This window comes from Gigantopelta aegis, chromosome 6, assembly GCF_016097555.1.
Source record: "Gigantopelta aegis isolate Gae_Host chromosome 6, Gae_host_genome, whole genome shotgun sequence".
In the NCBI taxonomy this organism is placed as follows: Eukaryota; Metazoa; Mollusca; class Gastropoda; order Neomphalida; family Peltospiridae; genus Gigantopelta; species Gigantopelta aegis.
In genome coordinates, this window is record NC_054704.1 from 8045348 (window position 1) to 8069922 (window position 24575).

At 36.8% G+C, this 24575-nt stretch overlaps 1 protein-coding gene across 1 annotated transcript; it reads right to left on the minus strand.

Moving 5' to 3' along the window:
- Nucleotides 1–1076: 1076 nt before the first annotated feature.
- Nucleotides 1077–20438, minus strand: LOC121375221. The gene is made up of 5 exons (XM_041502535.1): nucleotides 18285–20438; nucleotides 16563–16836; nucleotides 14278–14433; nucleotides 5528–5671; nucleotides 1077–2764 (listed from the first exon to the last, which is right to left on the minus strand). The coding sequence occupies exons 1-5, from the start codon at nucleotides 18975–18977 to the stop codon at nucleotides 2022–2024; spliced, it is 2010 nt and encodes a 669-aa protein (XP_041358469.1). The 5' UTR covers nucleotides 18978–20438; the 3' UTR covers nucleotides 1077–2021.
- Nucleotides 20439–24575: the final 4137 nt, after the last annotated feature.

Here is a 24575-nt window from a genome sequence, read left to right on the forward strand (position 1 = left end):
TAGCATGATTCTAACCATATAAAGGTAATATTTAAAACACTTTCCAATCATACATATTCATAGATATTTACATCAATTTTATACACATGGCATGACCATTAACGATATGTGAAGTTCTGTATATATGTCTCTCGTCTATATTAAATATCAGAGTATTTATAATTTAAACAATGACTAGGCCAATTTGTTTGTGGACTCCATTTTGGAAAACATAGACTTACCAGCATGTTATACCCTAAATTCATGACATTATGTAGAGGGGAATGATTCTTATGCAAATCGAAATGCGATGTATTATGGCTTATTATTACATGATAAAGCTATTGGGGATGTTTCATCTTTAATTTACATGTTAGAAACATCTCAGTATGGCACACATATCTCAAACTTTTCAACTGATACGTTGAAAATAATGCACGATTCTCACCATTGTAGAACACGCACACAACGTCCTCACACATATATACAGCACTGTAATATTACAAGTAGTGACCAGGACCCCGTTCCACAAAGCGATCTTAGCGCTAAGATCACCGTAAGTGCATATGTTAGCTGTACAGTTACGGTGATCTTAGGGCTAAGATCGCTTCGTGGAACGGGGTCCAGAACCATTCTTTTTCTTAGATCAAGGCCGTACTTAGTGTGAATGATGAGGACTATACTTGGTCAAGGCCGTACCTAGTGTGAATGATGAGGACTATACTTGGTCAAGGCCGTACCTAGTGTGAATGATGAGGACTATACTTGGACAAGGCCGTACCTAGTGTGAATGATGATGACTATTCTTGGTCAAGGCCATACCTAGTGTGAAGAATGAGGACCATTCTTGGTCAAGGCCGTACCTAGTGTGAAGAATGAGGACCATTCTTGGTCAAGGCCGTACCTAGTGTGAAGAATGAGAACAGTTGTCCGCCTTCTCAAAAATAATATATTATATATCATATTTTTTTTAAATTGAAAAGTGATGCTTTATTGTTTTGTGTTGTTGTTTGGTTTTGGGGGGGTGTTTGTTTGTTTTGTTTTGTTTTGTTTTGTTTTGTTTTCTTCTTTTATTTTTTATTTTGTTTTTGTTTTGAAGGAGTTGGGGTTGATTGTGGGGGTTTTGTTTGTTTCATTTTTGGGGTGGTTTGTTTCTTTCTTTGTTTGCTTGTATGTTTGTTTGTTGGTATTGAATTGTTCGTTTGTTTGTTTTTTTCCTTTTTACGCATATGAAAAACAGCTTTTTATTTGGAAAGCTATATAAGTTTAGAACATAACAGACTAAAACACACCATACGGTTACATATATACATAAATAGTATCAAGTTTTCATACTGAGTATCTGTAACTAAATATGTAAAATTTATAGTGTAAAAGTTCAAATATACAACAATGGGTCTGTCAACAGAAATGTGTAAAAAAAAATTTTTTTAAATAGTTTAACTTTGTTATTCTTGTCCAAGGAGTATTAGAATGAAGCATGAACTACACTAAATACAGAATAAACACTGTATCACTAATCAATGATAATGCCGTGAATTATAGCATATCTTCAACAAACTACTCACGCGGTAAGTATTAGCTCAGGAGTAAGATATGAACCAAACTTCAATATACAAATTATCACATTAAAAGTAATTCAAGAGTTTTTTAAATTGTCAAACACTTTTTTCTTTCTGTTATCCATGCATGAAGCGTGAATATTGCGTGTTTACATTGTGCGTAACAATGAATGCAAGTATAAATATGGATTATTTTTAACCACTAAAAATACAATTTAGTATGTATGTAACAAATGCATTAATCTCTTTCTAGTTCCTCGTCTATGGGACAGCCAATCCCGAGGATATATTAGTTGGTTTGTTCTTCCAAATGCTGAGACGTGAGTTGTTTTGTCATTCCAAATGGTCACACTTTTGTTGTTTTTCCATCCAAATGGCGAGGCGGTTTTAGTTGTTTTCCATCCAAATGGTGATACTTTAGTTGTCTTTCAAATGGTCAACCTTTATTTTTATTTTTTTATTTAAATATATTTCAAAAGTTCACACCTTAGTTGTGATTTTGCCTTCAAGGGGTTTTTCCAGTTTCAAGGAGTTATTTTTCATATCCGCGTACACATCCTGTTCCCCTGGCTGAGCAAAGAATAACTTGATCTGCTCGTTTCGATCCACTGGCTTCTCCGGACTGGACTTCTCCGATATCCCATTACCCATCGTATTACCTAACCCAATAACCGCGCCATTGTGATGACCAGAGCTATCCAGCAATTGTAATGTTCCATTCACACACGGCACATCCACTTTTGTTTCTTCCATTAATGAAAGTTCAAAAGCAGTATTGATATAACACTTATCGGCAAGGAAGTTACTGGAAATATCCAAATCAACGGCTTCTTTGGAAGACGATGTTTCAGTGTGTTTATTCTTTGATGACAGGATGTCGCTGTCAATCGACTTACTAGAAGGCTCCTCGCTGTACTTCTTCTTCGGCATGGACAGTTCGAGCTGCTTCCAGAACTTTTTCAGAGCCTTGTCATTATCCACCCCCGGCCATTCTATGTAGGTGATGGAGTCGAGGATGGTCTTCATGGTGCCGTCCATGTTGCTGCGCACGTCCGTGATAGAGTTGAGGATGATGGGCACGACCTTGTGCTTCAGCTTGAGCATCTCGGTGTGCGCGCGTTGCCACTCGAAGCGCGTGAACTCGCTCTCCAGGTAGTTTGGCGTCAGGACGAGGATGGTTCGCCTGCTGCTCTCTATCGCCCAGATGATGTTGTTGGCTATAGCTGGAAGCAGAAACAGAAAGAGAACTTTCAGCAGAGGACAAACAAACTGGTTATGTACATTCTTTTCAAAAATTAAAGTAGTCAATATTATTTTGCTTTTGTATTTTATTTTATTTTTTATTTTTTTTTTTGGGGGGGGGTATTGTTTTGTTTCATTATGCTCTGCTTTGTTTTTGTCTGGGGGTGGGGTGGGGTGGTTATTGTATTTGTTGTTGTTTTTGTTTTCGTAATTTATTGGTCTTTGATTTTTATTGTTTTCTTTTGTTGTGGAGATATTGTTGTTTTTCGTTTGATTGTGCTTTGTTTTGTTTTGGGTTTTTTTGCTTTTTATCCAACGACATAAAGCATCCTAAGCAAAGTTCATGCACACCTCATTCGACAGGTGCGAGGCAATGACACAGCCGTGTTTCTAACCACTAGCAAACAGCCATCAACTCTATGTCCTGGACAAATAAACCCAGATAGCTGAGGTGTGTGTTCAGGATTGCGTGTCTGAACCTCAAGTTGGACATATCCACGAACATAAATGAAATACAAATCATATTGTAATTTGTTCATATTATGTATTGCCTGCGCGTGTAATAAAAAACAATACTGTTTTGATAATTACATCAGCTACATATAAACTACTGGCTGTGACTATAACAAACAACGAATATTAATAGAACCACAATCCAGCGCATTATAAATTAGATAGGACAGCGCTTTTGATGTATTAGTTGCATGGCATAGGTTGAAACGGGAAAACCAATAGGTTCACCGATCCACCAACTAGAGACGAACACTCTACCTCTGGACTACGTCACACCCCATGTCGTGGCCATAAATACGTTATTTTCCCAACGTGTAAATTTATGATACCTGAATTGAGATGGGCGTGAACACACCAACAGAGCGACACACAGGCGACAACTCCATTACATTTGTGATCTGTTCTGATTGGTTGGGTAATGGCGGAAATGTTTATATTTATCGCGTCTTGGCGCAGGTAAACACCGACCTTGACAGCAAATTACAATCAATGAGCGCAGGTAGGTCAAAGCATTGTGTATTGTATTGTGATAATATCACGAAGTGGAATGTAATTTGGAACTGAATGTCGCACACTTTAATACCAGTATCACCTGTGTCAGCACGACTTGACAGCTTCATTTGTCAATGCATAAGTTACAGCATAATGTACATGTATTTAATTTCATGTATTTACGTGGTTATATCCATTGGCGGTTTAAATGTGTTTCCCAAGGCAGAATAGATGTTATTGGATGGATAGATCGACGGATGGGTGGATGGATAGAGAGACAAATAGAGAGAAAGTGAGGAAAAGAGTGAAAGTAAGATAAACAAGTAAATGGACAGACAGACGGGTTACTGAAATATTCTCGGTCCAACTTGGGAATATGTTACGCATATAAAACTTTGTATATAATTTAACACTTTAGAAAGTTATCCAGTGTATACGCTAGCTGATTCATTTATTTCTTAATCAATATAGTTGATGTACTCCAAAGAAAGCTAAAATTGTACCATCAGCGGGCATGGTGATGACTTCAGTCTTTTGGGATTTCAAAGGAACATTATTGGTGGACTACCTTCCAAAGGGCCAAACGATAGCAATGTCGGTGTAGTGGCTCATGCACCTCCCCACCAAGTTGCGCACTGGTATTCCGGGTTAGAGTAGGTACTAAACCACGAACCTCTAGTACTTACCAGCACTGAACTTCAATTTCAGTTGCAACAAGATGGTGTAAACTTAGAACACCATTTCTGATGTCGTGGCCTGGTGCTTATAAAACGTTTAGTGTTCAGACTCGAGACTGTAATACAGTCAGGGACTTTAACGTCATGGCAACGCCATACAAACTGCATGCGTGTAACGTCATTTGAGATTGAATCTTGGCTCAGGTTTTATAAGCACGAGACAGGTTTTAGGATTGTGCAGACACAAGATCCCTTGCTGTTAATCGGTAAAATGAAAACGATCAGCTGGTTTCTTCCACTAACACCTGTTCTAGTCATTCAAAGAAGCCGAATGTTTGAATCTTTAACTGAATACTAGTATATGCAGATATTACCAACGTCGTTATCATCATCATCATATCACTATTATGTCATCATTATCATAATCATCATCATATCACCATTATATCATCATTATCATCATCACTATTATATCATCATTATCATAATCATCATCATATCACCATTATATCATCATCATCATCACTATTATATCATCATTATCATAATCATCATCATATCACCATTATATCATCATTATCATAATCATCATCATATCACCATTATATCATCATTATCATAATCATCATCATATCACCATTATATCATCATCATCATCATCACTATCATCATCATCACCATCGTCATCATTGTCATTGTCGTTGTTGTTGTTATCATCTTTAATCAAACTTTCTCAAGTTGTGTCATTAAGAGTCTAGACAAAGTGTAAATGTTAAAAGATTCAACTTGACTTAATGATTTTATGTGCACGTTTAGAGCAAGTTATTGTAGAACACTTTCGTCCATGACAGAAAGATTCAACAAGAGACGACTGTTTTTAAAAGGCTCACTCTCGCCCGGGACGAATAGACAAAATATAAATAAAAGACTCACTCTCGCCCGGGACGAATAGACAAAGTGTAAATAAAAGACTCACTCTCGCCCGGGACGAATAGACAAAGTGTAAATAAAAGACTCACTCTCGCCCGGGACGAATAGACAAAGTGTAAATAAAAGACTCACTCTCGCCCGGGACGAAGTCTCGCTGGTGGAGACACAGCTTGAAGTGCAGCTCCTTCTCCAGGACAGGGTACAGAGTCTTCAACACGAATTCCTCGTCCGCGGCAGTCGACTTGTACGACACGAACGCGTCGAATTCTTTATTGTCTGCAAAGTTAATGTCAAGGTTTATCTCAGTATTCTGGTAACAGTAAAACAAAACTATCCAAATACAACACAGAGTATCATTGTTCTCGCTGCTCCATTTAAGCGGTGCGGCCCGCCTCGCTATTGCATTTTGCCTCCCTCCTTTATTTTTCTGCGCCCCTCTTTATTTTCCAGCACCCTACTATATTTTACAGCACCTATCTCCGCTATTTCCAAATGCACACTTTTTTCAACACATAAAAAAATACAACGATCAGTCTGCACACTAGACATCAAAGGAAACAAGCCGCGTTGTGTACGAAAAAGCAATTGACGAAACATTTACGACAGTTACCGTAACGTAATTTAACAGTATTTTTAATAGCCTCTATTTTGTCCCATACCCGTATCCATTTGTATGTTTACTACACACAATAAAAGTTATATTTATTTGAGCAATGAAAACATTTTTATTTTTTACGGATTCGGCAATCTCCGATTGAAAAAAACACCGCACTTACTTGGAGCCAAATTTGTCACGTGGTCAGAACGGTCATTCTGTATTTTGTTTCCACCAACTATCGTCTAATATTTTGTCCTCAATTGCAGATATAATTGGTTGTAACTGATGATTTTACTTTCTGTCATTTCTGTCATTCTGTTTATTCAGCAGTTCTTTATAAATTATTGTAAACTTTTCATTTTGGGGGAATATCACCGCTTATAAAAACAACGGAAGTGGTAGCGTTTATCATTAAAATCATATATCTTGGGTACCAAATAATATATACACCGCCTTTACAAAAACTGGCGATATTATTTTATCACAGCGATTGATTCATTCGTTGAAGATGGAATGAACAAAAAATGTATCCGACATTAGGGGATCACTTTATAAACACTTTGTTTTTCGTATAACTTGAAATCTCAAATACCGGCCTCGGTGGCGCAGTGGTTAAACCATCGGACTACAGGCTGGTAGGTACTGGGTTCAGATCCCAGTCGAGGCATGGGATTTGTAATCCAGATACCGACTCCAAACCCTGAGTGAGTGCTCCGCAAGGCTCAATGGGTAGGTGTAAACCACTTGCACCGACCAGTGATCCATAACTGGTTCAACAAAGGCTATGGTTTGTGCTATCCTGCCTGTGGGAAGCGCAAATAAAAGATCCCTTGCTGCCTATCGTAAAAGAGTAGCCTATGTGGCGACAGCAGGTTTCCTCTACAAAAAACAGTGTCTGAATGACCATATGTTTGACGTCCAATAGCTGATGATAAGATTAAAAACCATGTGCTCTAGTGGCGTCGTTAAATAAAACAAACTTTACTTTTATTAAAATAATATTATTAAAACTTTGACCGGTTCAGCAAAACCGCAACTACCCATGAATGTCAGACCGATAACATTTTCGGTTCAGTTAAAAGACGAGAGTCTGCTTGTATTTCGTAAAATAAGGAGCATGTCTTTCCACAAAGTCTACCAACACAAAACAATATGGTAACCAAGCTCTCTCTCCCCCTCCCCCTTTTTTTTTTTTTTTTTTTTGCTTCTTTTTTTTTTGAAGGGTATGATGCCGTGCGGCCGCCCTCCTTTAATTTTCACTCGAGTATCATAGATGTTTATATAGTATATATGGATTTTTATTTTAAAGAATACTGTGAAGAGATTTATTTTAAAGAATACTCTCGAAAACAATACTGTGAGATGAAAAATAATACTATATAGTAATACCGAGATTATTTAATGAAAATGTATTTCACACAGGCGAGTTTGTTATGTGTTGTTTGATGTGCGCTTAAATGGATGGATAAATGGATGGATGGATAAACGAATGGATGGACGGACGGAAGAATGAATTAATGAATTAATGAACGAACAAACGAATGAATGAATGAGCGGATGGAGGGTGGAATGGATGGATAAATGGATGGAAGGGTGAATAGATGAATGGATGACTAAAGAGACGGGCACATACGTGGGCGAGTAGGTATGTAGATACATGGGTAGTTCTGTAAATAGGTATTTAGTATATCATGCTTTTACATTTAGATATTAATGTGGGGTATCATTCTCGGAACCGAACATACGGGTACTTCGACCCCTGGCCGCCATTGTTTGTCACGTGACGCAGTGAAGCTTTTCCTTAGTTACCTATGGTTTGATAGTGAAATGAGGCAACTTTAGTCGATCATTTACAGCAGTTAACGGCCAAGATGCCTACAAAATATTTTGCAGTTGGCTGCATAGATCATAATATGATGTTAAAAAACATATTGTTTTATAAATTTCGAAAAGATGGGACCAGACGCCGCTTCTGGGTAGATGCACTAAAACGTGACAAACCTGATGGAACGCCATGGCTTCCCACACAGAATGTGACTGTGTTGAGTTTAATGTTGTTGCTTGTCGACACTAACCGACGTTAATAGCAACCAAAATGGTTAAAGCATGTGAAATGATAAAATGTCCACATTATACTATAAATAAAATACACAATTCCATCGACATCTATGAAAAAAACGAAACTGATGCATCCAGTTCTTGAATAAAGAGTATACTCGTTTTATCATAAAATTTGTGTGGTTTTCATTTTCCATTTAATCTAATTTTATAGTAACTTGGACATTCTCTATACTTGTATTTATTTTGCCATACTTCGGCTACTACATCTTATTTATTTATTTTTAATTTTTAAAATAAAAGTATATACCATTAAATTACATATATATAATAATTATAATATAAGTATATACCATTAAATTACATATATATAATAATTATAATATAAGTTCTTGCTTAAACTTAATTTTTTGTTTTGTTTTGTAAATGTGTCTGTAGCAGGCTCGCAGTACGAAAATATAGGTAAAATTTTCTTCTACTCTCTCTCTCTCTCTCTCTGTCTGTCTGTCTGTCTGTCTGTCTCTCTCTCTCTCTCTCTCTCTCTCTCTCTCTCTCTCTCTCTCTCTCTCTCTCTCTCTCTGTGTGTCTCTCTCTGTGTGTCTCTCTCTCTCTCTCTCTGTGTGTGTGTGTGTGTGTGTGTCTCTCTCTCTCTCTCTCTCTCTCTCTCTCTCTCTATATATATATATATATATATATATATATATATATATATATATATATATATATATATATATATATATATATGGCTTCTACCCCACCCCTCCCAAGACTATTCCTACTACTAGAGATTTTGCCCCTCTCTCACTCCAGATATTGTTCCTACGGACGTGTAAGAGCACAAATGTATAATGTATTAAACGAAAAAGGTATACTTGTATCTCTGAAACTAAAATAATGGACTGTGTTTAGTATTTACTTGGTTCAGAGGGAAATTGTATGTGTGCCTTTGTGTCAGAATATATATATATAATTAGATAGATAGATAGATAGATAGATAGATAGATAGATAGAGATATATAATAAAAGAAAACAAGTGTACAGTATGTACATGTGTATCACTGTATGTATTTAAACTTCCTTTTACATGGATTGTGTGTGTGTGTGTGTGTGTGTGTGTGTGTGTGTGTGTGTGTGTGTGTGTGTGTACATTCTGCTTCAGTAATTACCTGCAATAAAATGGTCATCTGCCATATCTGATATTTGTTTTCCTTTCTGAAAACACTGACATGGAGACTAATATAGCATTTAACCATCTCATTAATACATTTTCCTTTAATATTCTACATAAGTGCATCCATACAAGAGGTAATTTAACCCAGGTTAAAATCAACTTCGGTTAAATATGTGTAGTCTAGCAGAAGGCATATTGATATAGATCAGTTTAGTAGGTTGTACACCGCGATATGAAAATAACTCAGGGGAGTTATTAATTGCTCCCCTAACTTAGATTATGGGGGGGGGGGGAAGGGGGGAGGCAATTTAAAATAGTATTAATATTCACATGCCAAAGGGAACTATATATTATTCTCCTTGAACTAATCTCAGGGGAGTGATGGGTAGCTAGAGAGGGATATAACTCCCCTTAGATGACAAGGTCTGAGGTTGCATATATTTTATTATTGCTATTTTCTTTTCGCCTGCATTCAACCGGTAAGAAAGGCCAACATCATCAGATAATTTCACAATCTGTAAAAACTAAATCATTTCATTATTTCAAGAAACTGGGTTTTTTTTTAAAGAATAAAAGAATGTATTTAGTGGAACATTTCCACTGTTGCCATTAGATCTATATAATAAAATGACAATAATAATACTGTAATTTAAAGTTGTAAAGTAACAACTTTGCAATTGTTTAATTATATCATAAAAATAATTATCTTGAATCATGCATACAAATTTTATTATTATTCATACAAATTATATATTTTGTAACCCACATCATAATTATTATAATATTATTAATAATTATCTTATTATTTCAAAGCTGTTATAATTTATAATTACTATTACCTGAAAATTGCATCAACAAAAAATTATATTCTGCCCAACCTGCCTCTAGTCAGATCTCCTCGAAATACTAGCTATACGGAAACACGTAGGTAATAAATATAGATTGTACTGATTCAGATTCCCGTTGTTCGCTTCTGCTATATGACAACCCAAGCTGCTATAATACTCATAAGACATGCTGCAACTATATGTTAGCTACAGAAAATAAATGACAATATGCAAGGCATGCAAAAAATTAATATGATAGTTTTATTTTATGTAAAACAGTAATCAGTAAGGCTTTGCTTCACCCCCAAAGACCCGGATGATCGTAACTAGGCCGTGTGACGTCACGCCGGTTCCGCGAATTAGATAAAAAAATTCCCATCCCCAACTTTCTGCTCTGGTTGAGAACAAAGCAAAGAGACACACCTTAATGACCTCGGCTCAGCTGTCACGATCTACACGCGTGAAAATGCAGCTTATTTACCTGTACCAGGTGAAGCGGAACAGGTACTCCACATAATAATGATTACCACTTATTCAAGTTGTAAAACCTCGGTAGTGACGGGTTATTTCCATTTGTGAAGACAGCAAATGAACTCATGCGATTTGATACAGATAATACCTTACTAATTTAACTGTACTATTGTCTTTGAATACTAATCAACATAATTTAATAAAACAAAAATACCACCTTTAACTTATACTGTCATTCTGGTGTTTCAGGCTACAGTAAACTGTATAGCACGCAGTATAATATTAACAATGACACATTATGTCCTCTGATGAAAACCAATAAGGTAAATAATTATCGAGGAAGACTGCCAAGGAAGACTGCCAGTCGTAAGATAAATCCACTGAGATAAATATGACGCTTATATAAATTGGGAAGGGGTGTGTGTTATACGGTATATTAATTTTATTTTTAACTGAGACTATTATTTTCAGTTAGTGATAGGGCAGTATGTTTTTCAGTGGAAAACACCTTTATATACGGTAACCACAACAATATATATATTTTCAGTTAGTGATAGGGCAGTATGTTTTTCAGTGGAAAACACTTTTATATACGGTAACCATAACAATATATATATTTTCAGTTAGTGATAGGGCAGTATGTTTTTTCAGTGGAAAACACCTTTATATACGGTAACCACAATATATATTTTTTCAGTTAGTGATAGGGCAGTATGTTTTTCAGTGGAAAACACCTTTATATACGGTAACCATAACAATATATATTGTTTCAGTTAGTGATAGGGCAGTATGTTTTTCAGTGGAAAACGGTAACCACAAAAATATATATTGTTTCAGTTAGTGATAGGGCAGTATACTGTATACAGTGTATGTTATATGAATTCAAATTGCAGATGTACCTTCGAAAACCAATAGACAACGAGCATTCAAAGGAAATAGTATAAATTAGAATATCTGCTCATAAACTAAATGTACATCCGGCCGGTAAAGATGTAATGACAGACAAGAAAAAGTATACACATTTTTGCAATAGCAATACGAAGACGAGTATCATTTTTTATTCAGTGTGCAATATATAATGATTTAAGAAAAATGTTCATAACAGTTTACTATTGCAGACACGCTAGTGTTTTCAAACGTGTTCAGCTTCTAACTATAGGAAACGACAAGACATTGAATTCTTATTGAATTCTGTGTCGTTTCCTATGGCTGGAAGCTGAACACGTTTGCAAAGTGTTTAATACGAGCACATACAATCAGGTATCAACTAGTGCAATAACAGTAATTAATACATGCCTGTTTGTCCTTTTGGTGTTTATTCAAAGTTATACATTTGTATTTAGTTTGTTTTCGCACAATACATGTTTATATTTAATATTTTCTTTTTTAACTATGTATCTCTGTATATTTATATGTGTTTAATATTTTATTTATTTATGTATTTTTCATGCATGTATAGTTATAAAATGTCCGCTTTTATACGATTTTCTCAATTCTGATTCGACGACGTCGAAGAAAAAGAGTTAACCTTCGATAAACCTCCGAAAATGACGTCATTACGCCAGCTGGGACGTCATTACGTAAAAAAGGTCATGGAAAGGTTGCTATAAGCTGATTTATGTGTATTTTAACTAACTATGGTGTGTCCAGGCGCTTGATCATACATTGTAGAAGAGGGTGGGAGGCTAAACTGTGGCTAGCAAAATTTATGTGGGGTTAAGACATGCTTTTTCGGAAAAGTATTGAAAAAAGAGAACATTTGCTTGATCAACCCACACTATGTACAAAGCTCCTGTCTTTGTAATTATATCAAATCTGTTTGTCATTTTTGTTAATGAATTTATCGATGTACAACTGTCACAAACTGCATTAAATTGCGTAGCGTAGTGAAAGATTTTAAACTAAACACCTCAGAAAATGACGTCATTACGTCAAATGGGACGTCATTACGTAAAGCAGATCATGGGAAGAACGTTAGAAACTGATTTATGAATTATGTGTAGTTTTAACTTAATAAGTTGTGTTGTTTGTAATTATAAGAATTGTTCGTCATGTTTTTGCGAATTTATTTATGTATAACAGTCACACATTTAGTATAAAATCGCTTCTCTATGCTACGCGATTTTATACAATATGTGACTGTTATACATCGATAAATTCGCAAAAAATTATGAACAATTCTTATATGTATAGCTTATTTTATTTATTTTATCCATGTAATATATGTTTTATGCATGGATGTATTGTTATGGATAGTGGTATTGTTATGGATAGTGTTAAAGCGCTCCCCACCACTATTCAGTGTTGTATATATTTATTTAATTCTATACTGTATGGCGTATTATTAAAAAAAAACTTGTAAGCTGTAGAACGTAAAGCAATAAAGAACTTGAACTTGACGTACAAAAGGCAGACAGAATCACACGGATTACGTGAGTGGATACTACGCTGTAGTAGCAGCAGTAGTTTATTTTCATTAAGCCGTGTTGCTCATACGCATATAATTATATTCATTATAATATATGTATATACAATATTATAAAACCTATATTAACAATCATAAACATAAACATAAACAAGTGGATGTGTATTTGGATGATGGACAGTTATACATGTTGCGATCTTAAATGTAATGCACGTTTTAAATATTTCCCAAGGTTACAAAGTTGTTTTCTTTCCTGACTGTCATTGTGTTAATTAAAAAACACGGTACGTTTCCTATTAGCTATATATTCACTACCGTAATATATTTAGCAGTCGGTGTAATAAGACTACTGTGTAACTGGATGAATGAAATACATTCAATGTTTATATTTTCAGGACAATATTGTGTTCCACCATTCAGTCAGCTATCCTGAGTCTCTGCCTTTCAGTGACCACCAAACTAGTCTTTCAAATCATACACACATACACATACACATACACAAACTGACACACATTAAAAGTCAGCTGACTTACAATTACAGACGACCATTTATACGTTCTTGTATAAACTCTTAAGTGGTCATTTAATATGGATTTGACTTCATCTGCGGGCATACAGATATACGATCACATGGGGATACTGGCTGCCATTTTTGTAGGGGGTGGGGGCAGGTTTGTTTTTGCCCGAATTAAATGAAAATTCGCGAATCAGGATAACAACATTTATTTATATTACTTTACTGTCAATTGCTAAACAGCTATATACGGTTGCAAACGAATCACTACCCATTTTTAACATGGATTACAACTAATTTTGTGAGTAGAATAATGGAAATACATGGTAAGATGGTCTTATGTTGGCACATTTTGTCCAAATATCTCGTTCGTTTAAGCCCGAATTTGATGATTTCCTCCAGCACTAGGGGACAGTGGCTACACCCCTGCTCACCTCCCGGCTTGTTCGCTTATGTATGAACATATAAGTACTTGCATGCACGCATACATTATATGTATGTATGTATGTATGTATGTGTGTGTGTGTGTGTATATATATATATATATATATATATATATATATATATATATGTGTGTGTGTGTGTCTGTGTGTGTGTGTGCGTGTCTGCGTGTGTGTCTGTGTGTTTGTGTGTGTTTGTCTATGTGTGTCTCTGTGTGTGTGTGTTTGTGTGTGTGTGTGTGTGTGTATTTGTGTGTTAGTGTGTATTTGTGTGTGTGTGTGTGTGAGTGTGTGTGAGTGTGTCTGTGAGTGTGTGTTTCTGTGTGTGTGTGTGCGTGTGCGTGACTGTGTATGTGTGTGTATAAGTGTGCTATTTACCGTCGTCTTCGTAGGGCTGGAAGTAGTAGACGATCTTCATGATGAACACGTCTCTCTTCCTCCACATCCAGTAGGGCAGCAGCACGAGCAGGAGGACGAGGACGACGAGCAGGAACGTGCAGCTACCCACAACCCACCACACCCAGCCGGCTTCCGCTGAAACAGACGTACACGTCGTTACTCGCAGGAATTCACTGGAGTTTAAGCTTCGATCGCTAGGTATAATAGATTTGCGCCAACCGATCAACTTTCGATTATACAATCAAAAGGAAGTATAAGAACTTATGAATAGTTTTATCTTTAGACAAATGTTTTATTTTTAATACTTATTCAATATCAGTTTTCTTTGTATAGACAAATCATCTACTAAAGAACAATTACGGTTAACATTTTCATCGATATTCGATTATTGATTTTTATAATCGATAATCACGTCAGCAGAGACCAACCGATTAATTTTCGATTGTTATCATTGCAACATGGGGCGAGATCTAGCTCAGTCGGTAGAGCGCTCGCCTGTTGTGACTGGGTCGTAGGATCGAACCACCACAGTGGAACCATGATTGTTTATTGTTTTTTCATCCAAACCAGTGCTCCACGACTGGTACATCAAAGACCGTGGTATGTGATGCCCTGTCTGTGGGAAAATGCCTATAAAATATAGCTTTGTGCAAATGAAAAAATGTAGCTGGTATCCCCATAGGATCGTGGAAAAGAACATATAAAAGTTCTGCTAATGGAACAATGTAGCGGGTTTGTTCAGAAGACAGTTTGTGGCGGTTTTAAACATAGCTGTATAAATCAGATCATAAACGTTAATGTACTGGTCTTGTTGTCATTACATACTATCAAAATATAATTATAATGAAATAAAAATGATCACAAATATCTTTGTTATGAAACAGTAGAAGCGACATGAGCTCATTTGTATTAGGATGGGCCTGAACTTGGATTGGATATAGGCACTTAATAAAACCACTTGGATTAGGATTGTCATATATAAACTATTGCAGGGTAGGTATGTGTGATTAGGGGCAGAGTGTCACCCATGGATCTAACGGAAATAACGAACACCTTCTTATCAGACGCATATTCTCCCTCGAAGATGACCAAACACTGGTTCATTGTGGAAAATGTTGAAGTTTGTAGTACAGTAACAAATGAATTTAAACAATAACACATTCACGTTGTATTGTTCTGAGAAACATGTTAAGTTGTTAAAAATGAAGTCAGCTACGTTCTATGTTAAATGCCGGATATAAGTTTAAGTGTATCTTTAAGTTTATTTATTGCCTTAAGTTTTACAACTCACAGCATACACAATAAATACATAAAGGCGCACAGTGTGGTATCACTACCGCATGGGCGTCAGGGGGAGTGGTCTGGAGAGTCGGGAGAGTGGGCTGTCCGCCATAAAACAAGGAGGTGTCACGTCCCGGATCTAGAAGTAGGGGAGCGGATGTAACATGATCATTATAATGAAATTTGATGGCGGCGGTAAATAAGACGGGTTTACTCGGAATCCACTCAAACAAGCATTCTGAGAGTATTGCTCAAGTTTACGTAGTACATCTCCCCTTCCCGGCCCAAGACATGTTATCTCACAAGTCCAATGGCTATGACTACAATGAGTCATGGAAGTCGAACTATATATGATAAAGCTATACACACTACACAACGTTCCAGCTCAGTAACCTAAGGCATTGGCCACAAAGTGGTATATACGGACATACAGACGGCAGACAAACAGACAGGATGGGAACGAAATATAATTCCCTCTGGTTGGACCGGTAGGGAACTAACAATTACTTTAAGGAGCGCACTCATTGTGTAATTAGTAGCATATGATCGAATCGTTCTATGATCGGAAAACGATTTTAGTCTTATATACGTTCCGATTTTTGTATGGTCGACAAATCGCATGCAACAAGTCGGTACGACTAATCGCACAACGAGAACCCCTTTTGCAAAAACATGAAGGTTTGATCCCCTTGGTGTTCAGTCTGAACCCGCGCCAGACGTGGGGGACAGAAGTATTTCAGTGCACTGCAAGTCACTTCCAGCCTCGGTGGTGTCGTGGTTAGGCTATCGGACTACAGGCTGGTAGGTACAGGGTTCACATCCTGGTACAGGCTCCCACCCAAAGCGAGTTTTAACGACTCAGTGGGTAGGCGTAAGACCACTACACCTTTTCTTTCTCACTAACCACTAACTCACAGCGTGTTTGAACCTTAAATGGATATAAGCACGAAAATAAGTTGAAATGAAATGGAAATGCAACTGACCGAGATCTTTGGGTAGAATCTTCTGGCAGAACACTCCGGTGTAGGGCCACACACAGTTACAGTACTCCTTGTTGGACGTCTCGTTCAGCTTGCAGATGCCGTTCGAGGAACAGTTGCGTTGACATCGTGTCTGACAGAAGCTGCCGTAGAAGCCGTCGTCACACAGACACTTGTACTGACCGCGCGGCAAGAGGTCCAGGTCACACACACCGTGAAAACACACAAACCCGTCACAGCTGCGGTTCTCCTTTGGGCGGAGAGTGGGTGTGAGTTCCTGTTCAAAAACATTAATAACAATCATTATGTTCAGACGTCATTATGTATATTTATTGTAGTGTTACTGTAACAGCATCATCATCATCATCATAATAATAATAATAAAATAATAATAATAATAATAATAATAAGTAGTAGTAGCAAAGGAAGCAATTGTTTTATTTAACGACACACTCAACAAATTTTATTTACGGTTATATGGCGTCGGACATCTGGTTAAGGACAACACAGATATTGAGGGAGAAAACCGGCTGTCGCCACTTCATGGGCTACTCTTTTCGATTTACAGCAAGGGATCTTTTATATGCGCCATCCCATAGACAGGATAGCACATACCACGGCATTTGATGTACCAGTCATGGTGCACTGGCTGGAGCGACGGGGATCGATCCCAAACCGACCGCGCATCACGAGGGCGCTTTGCCACTGGGCTACGTCTCGCCCCCTAGTAGTAGCAGTACACCATGGGGCTCTATTAAACACTAATATTTACTTTTCATTTAAAGGTGTATGTTCTGGGAGTGTCCAACTACTGTATTATAAATAATAATTTGTTTATTATTATAACCATTTATTATTATTATTAATTATTAATAATAATAATAATAATAATAATAATAATAATAATAATTAATAATAATAATAAATGGTTATAAAAAAAAATATATATAATTAAGAAATATATAAAATAAAATAAAATAAATAAACAAGTCACTTCTGAGAACAGCAATGACCACAATAATAACAGTGGTTAGAAAAAACACACATTTAAAGTTCATTCACAAAGTGGCATGTGTCTTATTTTGGTATGTTTACATGTTTTAGTGATACTGAACTACAAATTAATCGATCCCACACCAAGAATATTAACATTCTAATGTGTTGCCACTAGGTATAAATAGTGGTTTCCTCGAAAATACTTGTCGAAAAATAGAAAATAGATAGAAAATCTTCATCCAGTAACCATTAAAATAGCAGGCACTTTTAATTCATCTTTAGAGATAAAAAGTTAAATTTTGTTTTGTTTAACGACACCACTAGGGCATATTGATTTATTAATCATCGGCTATTGAATGTCAGACATTTGGTATTTTTTACTCGTAACATTAGCAGCAAGGGATATTTTATACACTTTTCCACATAGGACAGCAAACGTCCTTTGACAAACCAGTCGTCGTGCACTGGTTGGAACGGGAAAAAATCCAGTCAGAGAATGGGTCCACTGAGGTGGTTCGATTCAACGAGGAATAAAGAATATATATATATATCGTACATGACAACTGTATTTTTATACCAACTGTCACTTGACTAATCGGGAATTAGATGTGGTGGGACGACTGCCATTACATAAAAAACACACACAAAAAATACCCAACATAATAATAATAATAATAAAATAAATAAAACAAAATAAAGCATGATACCTAAGGTAACTCAGTAACTCACCATGATGACCGGCATCGTGGTGACGTTAAACACACGACGGGTTGTTTCCAGGACGGTGACGTTGGCGGTGATAGGCGTTTCGCATTGTTGGCCAGTGTAGTTGTAGGGGCAGTCGCAGCGAGTCTTGCACAGCGACGTGAACACACACGTACCGCCGTTTATACACACTGTACTGTATTCACAGATATTCAAACCACTACATCCTTCTGACGTTGTCCCTGGTGATGTTGAATTAACGAGAATCCCAGTTGTAGACATAGTGGCTGATACAGATGGTGATGCTGTTGGTGATGATGCTGATATAGATGGTGCTGCTGCTGATATAGATGGTGCTGCTGCTGATGATGATGACACAGATGATGATGATGAAGTTAATTCTTGAAATACTGCTGTGTTATTGTCATTGCTTGTTAATGGATGAGAAACTGACGTTGTCGTAGCCACAGCAGAATCCTGGCTGATGACATATTGACAATATAACCCCGTAGTTCCAGCAGAGCACACGCAGCTCAATGTGCAAGTGGTCGTGTTGAAGACGCACGTGCCCCCATTCACACAGGGGGACATGAACGTGCAATAGTTGAACGCACACACGGGGGCCTGGCGTTTTTCTCTGTGTACGGGAGTTCCGTTCAAACTGCCTGAACACACGAGAACAAACACCACGACAAAGTTTGAAACAATAGCCTCCATCACTGAACCAAAGCCGAGAGTCGGACTAAACTTTTGTGAAAAGTGTCTTTTTCTTTCTAGTAACTCACCTAATAATCCATCAGAAAGACATTGTTTGTGAACCTCCTAATAATTTACCAACGAAGTCGACGGAAACGTTTTATGTGTTGATGGTTTATAATGTGAACTGTCTAATAACGTTTAGAATTAATCATCAGAACACAGTTATCTCTGAAAACTTCCTAGGTTTAACTTACAGAATTAATTGTCCTAGTTTTCCTGGTTTTAACTTACAGAATTAATTGTCCTAGTTTTCTGATGATACAGAATTCGCTCTTTATAAGTCAGCGTGTGTCAAACCTACTTTGTCGTCCTCGTTAAGTGACCAGGAAAACCACACTTGTAAAACTGGCTTGTGTGTTACACCGAACGTTTAGTTACTATTAAGTCCTCAATGGCCTATTTCAAAACAAGGATAGCAAGCTTAGGTATATTGCCGTACATAAAAAAAACCAACGGCAGCTACTGTCGCATCATTGAACGAGGCCCACACTTAGGTATATTGTCGTACATCGTAAAAGTGTCGCTAATAGCTCATCTTCAAACACTCCGGCCATACTTGGTATATTGTCGTACACTGTAACCACTCTCGTGGTAGTGCCTAGTGTTAAAAAACACATGTACCAGTCTTAGGTCTGTGACAGCTAATAGTATATATAGCTACATTTATGTCAGCCTTGCAGCATTTACATATACTGTCGCACAACACAAACATCCCTAATTTATGTACTTCTGTACACCTTAATCACGGTCACACTTAGATATGTTGCTGTACATTAAAAACACAACCAAAATTAGGCATGTTGTCGTACATTTCAAATACGCTAATATTAGATATACTGTCGTACACGTACATCTCCGACAAGTCGAACATTGAGAGAATTCGTCGCTAAACTCGTATCCATTATTTCTTCCACGCAGTCTCGAGTTGTGTGGTCGCACTTCGTAACTTCGATCCTTTCTACCCGCCACGCCGGTTATAACTGTCGACTGATCGCTGCGTATGTAACATCTGTGTACCCCTACCGTGTTGACACACCGCGCTTGTTTACCAACCGGATCTACGGCTCCTGGCCAAATCGTGATTCATCCAAACCGTCGATTGGGTTTCGTTGTGAGTAGTGTTGCTTTTGACTCGTTGTAGTCACCGACCTTCTGAACTCGTCCAATCCATCCATCGTTTCGACAGGACTTGTTAAATTGACCGTGAGGGGCTCCAGGCAAGTTAGCCATTGACAATTATATTGTTTTAGGTAATTAAGGTAAAACCGGCGAAAAACAACAAAACAACAGAAATACAGTAAAAGTAGATCATTTTCTTTTTCGCTCTGTTATGAGTTATTTTGTTTGATTGAAATCAGTTGATTATTTATTGATGGTAGAAATGAAATAAATAGAATCCTTTTAAAAGCAATGCCCTAACAATCTACATAATGTTGTTTGATTTAATTCAATCGATTATCTATTGAAGGTAAACACAAACAGAATCCCTTTGAGAGGGGAAAAAAATCAGAAACAAAAACAAAAACAAAAAACAAAACAGAAACATCGTCACAATATCTTAGAAAGAATATAAATACTGAACTAGCCAAAAAATAGACGATTAGAAATAATGATCCTTTTACATGTTTCAATGTTATCTTCAGAAAGGATCTGCTAAATAACTGCTAAATATGGCTGTGACGTACGTATCGCTGATGACGTAAGTTAGTTGTTGACATGACTTACACCATGGAAACTATTCTTACATAGAATTAACCGCCTATAGTGAAGCACTGTTTATGACGTCAAAACGTATCTAGGGGACGAAATGTTTCGGGGTTTTTGGGTTGGTTTTTTTCCCCTATGGAAAGATCACTTTTCTGTTCCCACTTCACTCTGCCCATGTGGGTAATAATTTAAAATATTATCATACCGATACCATACAAACTCACACTAAGGGAAAAACAAGGGCACTACTTTTAGGGGAGTGATGGGGAGCGAGAGTGATGGCTCCCCTTAAATGTCGACGTCTGCAAAACAAACATTAACAAATATATTTGAATATTATACAACTTTGATATTTTTCCTTTAGTCAGCATTAAACGGTCAGTTAGTAACAGTGTGTGTCCAGAATGATTCGTCATTGAAGTGTCACGCAGTCCGAGTAATGGCGCAGTCTGATGCTGCGATATGTTCAGCGTGGGCTCCCATTAGCGCGAGGGGGACCCCAGGAGAGTCGTCTTCATTCTCCTTAACTATCTAGTTTATTATTTGTACCAGACACTGGTAGATTGGACGTCAAGTAGGTGACACTACCATTTCAGCGGTCGCCGATTTAAGAGAACACTAGGTTGGGAGAGATCGGTTATCTGATTTTTACGAGTTTGTAAGTTTTTATGGTCACGTGACCGACCAGAGACCGAGACGCCCTCTGCACACACACACTTCCTCATGGTGGAGGTTTATTGTTACACACCTGTTTCAGGGTCGTAGCCAGTCTCTTTCAGAGACGACAATAGGGTAGGTTGATTAAATATTAAGGGCGTTTCGCACAGCATTTAGTTGCAATAAGTTGAAATGCGCAGTGTGATAGTAACTAGTGGTGAATTAAAACCGCGGTCTCATCTCCACATCATAAAACATTGTTGATGAAAGTTAAACTTAAAGTTTGTTTTGTTTAACGACACCACTAGAGCACATTGATTTATCAATCATCGGCTATTGGATGTTAAACATTTGGTAATTTTGACTTGTAGTCTTAGACAGGAAACTCGCTACATATTTCCATTCGTAGCAAGGGATCTTTTATATGAACCATCCCACAGACAGGATAACACATGCCACGGCCTTTGATATATCAGTTGTGGTGTACTGGCTGGACCGAGAAATAGCCCAATGGACCCACCAACGGGGATCGATCCCAAACAGACCGCGAATCAGGCGAATGCTTTACAACTGGGCTACGTCCTTCATGCAAATCGTTTATGAATGCAAAAGACAAAAACAACTACAGTTTTAATAAACCCGGGCCTAAAACATTAAGCTCTCTTATGCTAGTGTCAGACTACCAACTGTATCGACTGAGTTGGTCACCTCGCCGATCTGTCGACTTCTACGACTGTCCAGTTGTTAGTCTTAGTACGATATTCGTCATATACAACTTTACGACCAATTAGTTGTTGATCTGAGAACACCCGTCGTAAGTTGGGAGTGGGGGGAATTACAACGCAACTGTCGAGTTGGCCAACTCTGTCGTGAGGGTTGATAGTCTTACCCTAGGATTAGTCTATCTTAAGTAGCATCGCATCGCCCTTGAAAGTATTTATGCACAGCACTATCAGATCGCAAACTTGCGAGCGTCTAGTGAATTAGATCCCATATACTTTCTATATTCAGCTGTCTTGATACAATAGACGACTTCAGTTAAGCCACTGATGCTTTCTATATATATATATACTTTCAGTATTGGTAGGTATTCAGTTATCTTGATTGAGGATGTTAATAAAAAATAATAGGTTAACCTCAACATTATGCATTGAAGATGAAAATATTTATGTATCAGAACTAGACAAAGATATTACATTAGGAGAAGTTAGGAATGCAGTTAAAAGTCTGAAATGTGATACTAGTCCAGGTTTAGACGGTTTTATTGTAGAAGTCTTCAAGTTTAATGATGATATTTTTAGTAGTATTTTATGTGATTTATTCAATGTCATATTTTCGTCAGGATTTTCCCTGCAGAATGGTCGAAGTGTAAAATTGTATTTGTACCCAAAACGGGAAATATAAATGATGTAAACAACTATCGAGGTATCGTATTGGTGAATGTTATAGCAAAGATATATTCTGTTATACTAAAGGAACGTCTGAAATTATGGTATGTGAAAACTAACCTACTTAATAACGAACAATTTGGATTTCAACCTGGTAAATCAACGACAGGTTGTAGTTTTATTTTACATTCTATTATTAGCAAATGTCTTAATGACAAGAACAAACTTTCCTGTGCTTTGATTGATTACACTAAGGCTTTTGATCGTATCAACAGGAACTAGTTGTGGTTAAAATCTAAAACAATGTGGTGCCAGTTACAAGATTGTCAGATCCATTAAAGCAATGTATGACAACGTACAACTGTTGGTTAAATATAATAAAACACTGTCACCAGCAATTCAGTCATTTGTCGGTGTAAAACAGGGAGAACCACTGTCGCCACTTTTATTTTTACTGTTTATTAATGATTTCGTCAGTTCTATGGATATCAGTGAAGCTGATCCTGTACAGTTTAGATATTTGACACGTTTTACCTTGTTGTATGCTGCTGATACTATTCTTATGTCGAAATCGGCCAAAGGCCTACGAAATTTACTTAATAGCTTGAATAAGTATTGTGACACGTGACACCTTAGTGTTAACACCAACAAAACTAAAATAATAGTATTTAGTAAAGGTCGACATCCAAAACAGTTGCCTAATCTTTTGTATAATGGTGTAAAAGTCGACATTGTTAATTTATTCTGCTATCTTCGTGTTGATTTTAATTCTAATGGCAGATGCAATCTAATGCAAAAGAAAATATCTGAACGTGGTTTACGATCTATGTTTAAGCTGTTTAACATTTTTGAAAACATTAACGTTAATATTGCTCAGAAGAATGTTTTATTTGATTGTTATGTCGGTTCAATACTTTCATATGGCTCTGAAGTGTGGGGATTCCACAAAGCCCCTGATATAGAGCGTGTGCATCTGAAATATTGTAAATATTTCTTATCAGTTAAAAAGACATCACCCAGTGTGTCTGTATATAGTGGATTGGGCCGTGTGCCAGTGTTTATTAGCAGCTATGAAATAATGATTAAATATTGCTTAAAGATAGTTTCGAATAGAAACTCCATTTTATATACAATATTTATAGAGTAGACACAAATAATAATATTTCATATAACGGATTGAACTGGGCGTATGGTATTAAATGTCTGTTGGATTATCTTGGTATGTCAGATGTCTGGTGGAGTCAAGATCATGTGTTGCCTTACTTACCATATATTAAACAACGGATTGAACTGGGCGTATGGTATTAAATGTCTGTTGGATTATCTTGGTATGTCAGATGTCTGGTAGAGTCGAGATCATGTGTTGCCTTGCTTACCATATATTAAACAACGGATAATAGATCAATACTTACAAGAATGGAACGATCAACGTCATTTGTTTCTAAATTAAAACATTATAATAAGTTCAAACAAAGTTTTGAGTGTGAAAAATATTTATTTTTTATTCCATCACCATACTTAAAACGTTCACTAACCAGACTACGGTTATCCCCTCATAGTTTACTATGCGAAACGTGTTGATATCATAATATACCTTATGATCAGAGATTTTGTACATTATGTTATACGAAAGTTATAGAAGATGAATATCACTTTGTGTTAGTTTGCCCAATGTATAGACAACAGTATTTAAATAAGATTTACAATAGATGGCCAAATATCCAAAGGTTTTATAGGCTAATGTCTTGTGATACCCCTAAAAGTGTTATTAATTTAGCAAAATATGTCCATCTTGCTATGCAGA

Bases quoted from the DNA above. Each gene is read 5' to 3' on its own strand.
- LOC121375221 (XM_041502535.1), bottom strand. From the start codon at position 18,977: ATGGAGGCTATTGTTTCAAACTTTGTCGTGGTGTTTGTTCTCGTGTGT. The intron at 14,434-16,562 runs GTCAGTTGCATT...CGTCTGTTTCAG, and splicing joins GATTCTACCCAAAGATCTCG to CGGAAGCCGGCTGGGTGTGG. The intron at 2,765-5,527 runs GTGAGTCTTTTA...TTCTGCTTCCAG, and splicing joins AGACTTCGTCCCGGGCGAGA to CTATAGCCAACAACATCATC.